General features: G+C 52.6%; 1 protein-coding gene across 1 annotated transcript in view; it reads right to left on the minus strand.

The window, feature by feature from the left end:
- The window catches only part of B3GAT2 (beta-1,3-glucuronyltransferase 2), a 28707-nt gene extending 26825 nt beyond the window's left edge, over nucleotides 1-1882 (minus strand). The window contains exon 1 of the mRNA XM_068153447.1: nucleotides 1023-1882. Within this exon, the coding sequence (XP_068009548.1) occupies nucleotides 1023-1574 (552 nt within the window). The 5' untranslated portion in view covers nucleotides 1575-1882. The remainder of the gene's footprint in view (nucleotides 1-1022) is intronic.
- Nucleotides 1883-7289: the final 5407 nt, after the last annotated feature.

Raw genomic sequence — 7289 nt, forward strand, 5'->3', positions numbered from 1 at the left:
AGAAACGATTTTGCTGAGTGGAAAGGCTTCAAAACAACAGTCTGGGCAGCTCCATGCCAAGGAGCCAGCTCTGCATCAATTCATTTGCGCCAAGAAAAAACTGTGAAGAACGGTGACGCTTGATGCCCTACAGAGAGAGGGATGCAGCCTGAGAAGAAACGAACAGCCAAGAGCTTTTTTCATCCCAGATTTAATACCAACACAGGGTCCCTTATACAAACTTGCCTCACTCGGCAGGAAAGTGACAAAACAGCTGTAAAAAGTTGGGGGGGAATTTGGAAGGGCGGGACAAGAACTTAATTAAGAGAGGAGTGGTTATAAAGAGGTAGCGCTGGGCAGCTGGGATGAGGGATTGGAAGTTGTCTGTGTGTCGGGGAGAGCCTTTGGCTCATCTCTGCCCGGGTTAGGGGCGCACAGCGCGCCGCAAATCAGGCACGGGGCTTGAGGGCGCAAAGAACGCACAGCGCCGAAGAGGAAGGCGAAACCGGCGCCTGAGCGGAGACGAGATGGAAAACGGCAGGAGCCTGAGGAGCAGCAGAGATGGGCGCTTGAGACGAGGGCAAAGTGGAAGCAGCAGGTGCTTGAGGGGCAGACGAGATGGGCGCCTGGGGGAAGCGGGGCCAGGTGGAGGCGGCAGGTGCCCGAGGAGCAGCGGAGATGGGCGCCTGAGGCGGGGCAAGGTGGAGGCGGCAGGTGCCCGAGGAGCGGCGGAGATGGGCGCGTGAGAAGCGGGAAAGGGCGGGCGCCGGAGGGGCGCACGAGATGGGCGCCTACGGGGAAAAAGAAGTTGGAAGCGGCAGGCACCTGAGGGACAGACGAGATGGACGCCTGAGGGAAGGCGAGGAGAGACGGGAAAAAGCGGGCGCCCGAGGAGAAGTGAGGTGGAAAACGACAGGTACCCGAGGGGAGAAAAGGTGAGAAAGGGCAAACGCCTGAGGGAGGGATGGGAGGGACGCCTGAGGGGAGCCTGGCGGTGCAGCGTCGCGGCCACACGCGCCCCCCCGCCCCGGTCCCGTACGCACCTCCTGGAAGAGCTCCAGACTGTAGGTGTTGTCGTCGTCGGCGAAGAAGAGCACCCCGGGCTGTGGGGGCGGGAGGTGCTGGTGCCTCTGACGCAGCCATGCCAGGCCGGCGTTGCGCTGCTCGGTAGCTCGGGGCAGCCCCGGCCGCTTGTACCGGCGGGGCGTGGGGACGTGCAGGTGGGTGCAGGGCAGGCCGGCGGCCGCTACGAAGCGGCTCACCAGGTCGCTGCGCGTCGCCGCGTCCTCCACCAGGATCCAGTGGAGCCGCGCCACCTGCCGGAAGGTGTTGGCCAAGCGGGTGAGCTCGGCCTTCTGCACCGGGCGGCTGTAGGTGGGCGTGATGGCATAGATGGTGGGCAGCGCCGCCTCGGACCCCCGCCGCTCAGGGGGCGGCCGGCCCGCCGCCGGACGGGACCCTCCGCTGTTGCTGCCGCCGCCGCGGGGTGCCAGGGCGGGCAGCGGCGCCCGGCTGCTGTCGATGTCCAGCACGATGATGACGATGAGCACCCAGGGCAGCAGCAGCAGGAAGCGGCTGAAGAGCAGGGACTTCATCCTGCCCCTCAGCGCCGCCCCATGGACGGGCGCCGCGGTACTCAGCGCATGGCCGCGAAGGGCGGCGGGGCTGCCCCCCTCGCTCGCGGGCCGGGCGGGTCGGGGCGCCCCGCCGTGCCCTGCGGTGCCCTGCGGCAGCCCGGCGGGGCAGGTGTCTGGCCCCGCTCCGGCCGCCTCTCTACTCTGTGAGCGGCCGCCCTTCCTCCTCCTCCTCCTTCTTCACCCTCATCGCCGGGCTGGGGAGCGCCGCGCCGTCGCGACTGGGGCTCCGCGGGGGGCTCTAGGGAGACGCTGCTTCTCCTCCGCTTCCCCGGGCGGCTCTGGCGGTGTGCGGGGAAGGGAGGGCGGGCGAGGAGGCGGGAGGGAGGGTCCCCCCAGGGAGGGGTGCTGCCGCCCCGCCCCGCTCCTGCCACCGCCCCCGGGAGCCGCGGGGCGCGGGCGGCGGGCTCCGGTGCTCAGTGCCCTCGGTGAGCCGCGTCAGGGGCGGGTGGCGGCCGGGATGCTTTCTCCGGGGCAGCACTGGCCGCCCGACGAGAAGCGCTGGGCTGGGACTCGTAGCCGAGTCCTTAGCCGTCGGAGCGACGGGCAGCTGCCTGCTTCAGTTTTTGTCGTTTGCGGGTTTTAATCGGAGGAGTATTATTTGAGCACCGCAGAAGTAAGAAGTTGTAAATAGGCGGCCGTTCCGTGCGGTTCCCTCGTATTCCCTCGGTGTCCATCAGTCTCTGTCGCCCTCCCGCCCCCTGTCCCCGCCCCAGGGCCCGCGGTGTGTATCCCGTGTCCCTCTGCACTGCCTTCCCCGTTCTCCCGCCGCTTCCCTATAGATCAGACGGACTCCTTTTTAACGTGCGTTTGTATGCGAGAAATTCAGTGATGCACCTGCCTTTATCTTGAGAAAAAGGCATCCATCAGGTGCCGCGACATACACCCAAAATGCACAATCTGAGACCTCCTACGAATCCTTTTCTGCCAGGGGAGTTCCCGATATGTTTTTCAACACGCCCTGCTGTCATAACTAAACACTTACAGCTTGAATTACGCTTTTAGAACTCAAAGGTAAAAAACACAGAGGATAGCTTTAGGATTCACAAATTACTGAAATCTTCCCAATCCTCTGATTAAAAGCATTTACCCTTGTGTAGATCTAAAATTGAGTGATTCAGTCACTGATATATTGACTTTTTGGTAGGAATTAGTTAAAGAAATCAGTCATGTTTTCACACCAGCCTCTCTCGTGGTTTCCTTTCTGCTTTCCATTCCATTTTCCATGCATCCTTCACATTAGCATGTGTCTAACCAATGCAGATAACGTGGGCACTGTGTGTATCTATCATTCATATCTATCTGCAATCAATTTGTTACTCAAAAGGACGTATTAACCCAGAGGGTTCCAACGCAGAAAGGACGTTCAAGTGATATAACACAAGCTGAAATCCATGTGGAAGTGTGGGTGACACATAACCAGGCACCGAGGGTCTAAATGGGGAAGCATTTGTGTAGCAGAGAGATAATTAGAGGTAGCATGTAGTGGAGGAGTTGTGATGTGATTAATGAAATAACATGGAGGGATGCAGTGAGCATAAATAGTTCCATACATCAAGAACATCTTGGACATGAAGTTACAGTTGCCCATGTTGTGCTGATGCAGTTTCTCTAAAGGACAATCATCTAAATGCTGTCTCTGATGACTGAACATATCATTGTTTTCTCATTTACAGTACAATCCTATTTACAGAGATAATTGGCTCGAATAACGCAAACAAATGCATCAAAGCGGCACACTGTGAAGCTATTGCTGTTCTTCTTTGAAAGTCAGTGGTCATTTGGAAAAGTTAGTTCAAAGCCTGTCACTTCTAGATCAGCACCAGAACAAGAGGACACAGTCTCAAGCTGTGCCAGGGGAGGTTTAGACTTGAGGTGAGGAGGAAGTTCTCCACCGAGCGAGTCATTCGGCATTGGAATGTGCTGCCCAGGGAGGTGGTGGAGTCACTGTCCCTGGAGGTGTTCAAGGGGAGATTGGCTGTGGCACTCGGTGCCATGGTCTAGTCATGGGGTCTGTGTTGATAGGTTGGACTTGATGATCCTCGAGGTCATTTCCAACCTTAGTTATACTGTGATACTGTGTGAAAAAAGATGTTATGTGAGAACCATGTCAGGACTCCAAGAAGCTGCTGAGGCAGAATCTAGAAACTAAGGGTTGCAAATCGCAGAATGGTAGGGATTGGAAGAGGAACCTCTGAAGATCATCAAATCCAAACCCTAAAATGGATGTGTTTGTTTGATAGCCATTAAGCAAAAAAAAAAAAAGTCTTTATATCATTTTTCACTCAGTAATACTATTTTTAGTGGGCTTGGGTGTCATATTCAGAGCCTGGACTGAATATGGCTTTAAGACCTTAAGAAAGGCAGCAATAAGAGCAGCTAAATGTAACTGTGGCACTTTAAAGAAGGAGCACAAACACTGGAACTGGAACTGCACACCAAGGAACTGGGGAGGGACATCTCAGGTGGTGATAGGACTAGGGGGAATGGAATGAAGCTGGAGGTGGGGAGATTCAGGCTGGAGGTGAGGAGGAAGTTCTTCCCCATGAGAGTGGTGAAGCCCTGGAATGGGTTGTCCAGGGAGGTGGTTGAGGCCCTGTCCCTGGAGGTGTTTAAGCCCAGGCTGGATGAGGCTCTGGCCAGCCTGATCTAGTGTGGGGTGTCCCTGCCCATGGCGGGGGGTTGGAACTAGATGATCCTTGTGGTCCCTTCCAACCCTGACTGATATTATGATACTATGAACTGTTTGGTGTTCTTCCATTTCTTTAATCAAGTTCCTGGTAGCTATGTGGTCCTATGGGCTTATCAAGAGAGTATTTGCTGCTTCTAACCTTGTGACTTAATGATATGGGAGAGCTTGGAGTCCCTGGTGAACAATAAGTTACCCATGGGACAGCAACGTGCCCTTGTGGCCAAGGCCAATGGACCCTGGGGTGCATTAAAAAGAGTGTGGCCAGCAGATTAAAGGAAGTTCTCTTTCCCCTCTACTCTTCCTTGGTGAGTCCTCATCTGGAGTACTGCACCCAATTCTGGGGTCCCCGATTCAAAAAGGCCAACAAACTACTGGAGAGAATCCAGCAGACAGCCACTAAGATGATGAGGGGACAGGAACATCTACCTTAGAAGTAAAGGCTGAGAGAGCTGGGGCTGTTTATAGGAGACTGAGGGGAGGGGGTTTCATTAATTCTTACCAATTGCTAAAGGGTGAGTTTCAGGAGGATGGAGCCAGATTCTTCTCAGTGGTGCCCAGGGACAGGACAAGGGGCAGCAAGCACAAACTGGAGCACAAGAGGTTCCATGTAAATGTAAGGAATAACTTCTTCACTTTGAGGGTGGCAGAGCACTGACACAGGCTGCCCAGAGAGGTTGTGGAGTCTCCTTCTCGGGAAGCATTCAAAGCCCACCTGGATGTGTTCCTGTGTGATTTAGTCTGCCTTAGCAGGGAGGTTGGACTAGATGATCTCCAGAGGTCTCTTCTAACCCCTACCAGTTTGTGAATCTGTGATTCTGTGAAATGGCAGTAACTACATTTTTACCTCAGAAATGCATGTTCTCACATGCCCCAGAACAGACACGAGAGGTCATGAGCCAGATACATCAGGTGTGGTATCAGATAATGCAGCAGCACTTTCTGTTAGCTGTAGGTATAGATTATCTTGGATGGAAAGCTAGAAGATAATGAGGCAATATACAGAGCTGAATGTTATTAAACTGTTGTTTCCTGATAAGCAAAGCAAGATGCTCTTCCTTTCAAAACCTGGAGGAGCTCAGTCAAATCACTGCTCCATTTGTGGGGGCAAACTGTCTGCAGAGATAGCTTTTTCTGCCCAACACCTTAGCACTGGTTATTACAAAAATTGTCACATTTGATTTGAGGCCTCAGGTACAACTCAGAAAGAAAGGACAAGTTTCTAACTTGTGATGGATGGTACCAATCATTGTGTGACTCAAGCTGTTCCTATGGTTTCACACACAATATGCAGCAGAGTGCATATTCTGGGTCATATCAGAGTGGGTGGGCAGGCGTTTCTCTTCAGGATCTGGTTCCAAAATGGTTTGTTTGCAGTAGTTTATGGCTTGGCTCACCTATTATGGTATTGCTGATTGCTGCCCCTGTCCTCCAAGGGTTTTTGTCGGAGATGTGTCAGGACTTGACATCCAATTTTTCATTTGTTTTTAGGAAATAACCTACCTCTACTCCAGTTTCTCAGGGCTCTTTACCATCAGAGTATGCCTGGCTCTAGCAGGAGGATGCTTGACACAGTGCAAGGAAGCTGTGTGTGTGTGCCAGTGTGTGTATGCACATGCATACAAAAGAAATCTCATCCCTGGGAACCTTCTTTACAGGCCCAAAGAGGCTTTTCTTCTTTCAGTATAGAGCACGCTCTTGGTTGTGACTTTAGCTAGCAGTTGTGTCCCCTGGTTTCTTCTTCACTGGGTTCAGTCTTTCTAGTATCTGTAGAAAAGGATGGGCATGGCAGGAGAGTTGCTACAGCTTTGTGGTAGATGTGCTGCTCCACTTTCTCTGAAACAATTCAGTTATTTTTCTGCCCCTCGTGACTCAAGGTCACCCACCCATCAGGTCTAGAGGCTTCTGCTGTGACTCAGCCCACCCACCCAGCCTCTCAGCTGGATGTACCTGAGGGTATGGGGGCAAACAAGCTGGCCACACCTTTTGCTTGCTCCATTTGTACTTGCTGGAGTGGGTGCAGAGAAAGGCAAGGAAGCTGGTGAGGGCTTTGGAGAGCAGGTGTTATGAGGAGAGGCTGAAGGAGCTGGATTGTTCAGTTTGAAGAAGGGGTTGAGGGAAGACCTCCCTGCTCTCTACAACTACCTGAAGGGAGGTTAGAGCGCTGCTGGTGTTGGCCTCTTCTCCCAAGTCACTAACAACAGAACAAGAGGTAACAGCCTGAAGCTGCACTAGGGGAGGTTTAGATTGGATACTCAAAAAAAAGTCTTTGCTGCAAGAGTGGTCAGGCATTGGAACAGGCTGCCCAGGGAGCTGGTGGAGTCACCATCCCTGCAGGTGTGCAAGAAACGAGTAGATGTGGCACTTTGGGACAAGGTCTCATGATCACGGAGGTGTTGGGTAGAAGGTTGGACTTGATGATCTTAGAGGCCTTTTCCAACCTTAATGATTCTCTGATTCAAAATCCCCCTCAGTTTGTGAACACCAGGATTTGCTTTAGCTGGGTGCAAACATTAACGGCTGTTATTTTTCCTAGCTATTGGAAAGCTGGTCAGAGTTATAGATAGCTTTTAATAGCTTTATTCCAAATGCTATTGTTCTCTCGGTTCTGCAGCTGATAGAACTATTGCAGTCCTGTGGGAAGCAGAAGCAAAACCAGTTGGATAAACATATAAAAATGTACAATTATTTTTAACTAGTGGATAAAACACTGCAGAGAAATGGTTCCTATTTCCCATGGCTGTAATTGAAGAGATCAAACCCAAGGATGGTTCCTTTCTTTGGACTGTTTCATGGTTTTCCTTCAACAGCAGTGACTGGCAATGACTGAAGCAGCTCTGGCATGCCAAGGTGGCTCAGTAGCCTGGTTTCTGTGATGGGTAAAAACAGATAGTGGGTGATTCAGACAGTAGCAGGCAAAAGACTACTTGCCTGCCTAAATTAAATATATGCAAGGTAGATTCTAGTGTTTGAATTTATGCCTTTGG

This window comes from Melanerpes formicivorus, unplaced genomic scaffold, assembly GCF_026170545.1.
Source record: "Melanerpes formicivorus ecotype bairdi unplaced genomic scaffold, bMelFor1.0.p_v2 SCAF_26, whole genome shotgun sequence".
Classification (NCBI taxonomy): Eukaryota; Metazoa; Chordata; class Aves; order Piciformes; family Picidae; genus Melanerpes; species Melanerpes formicivorus.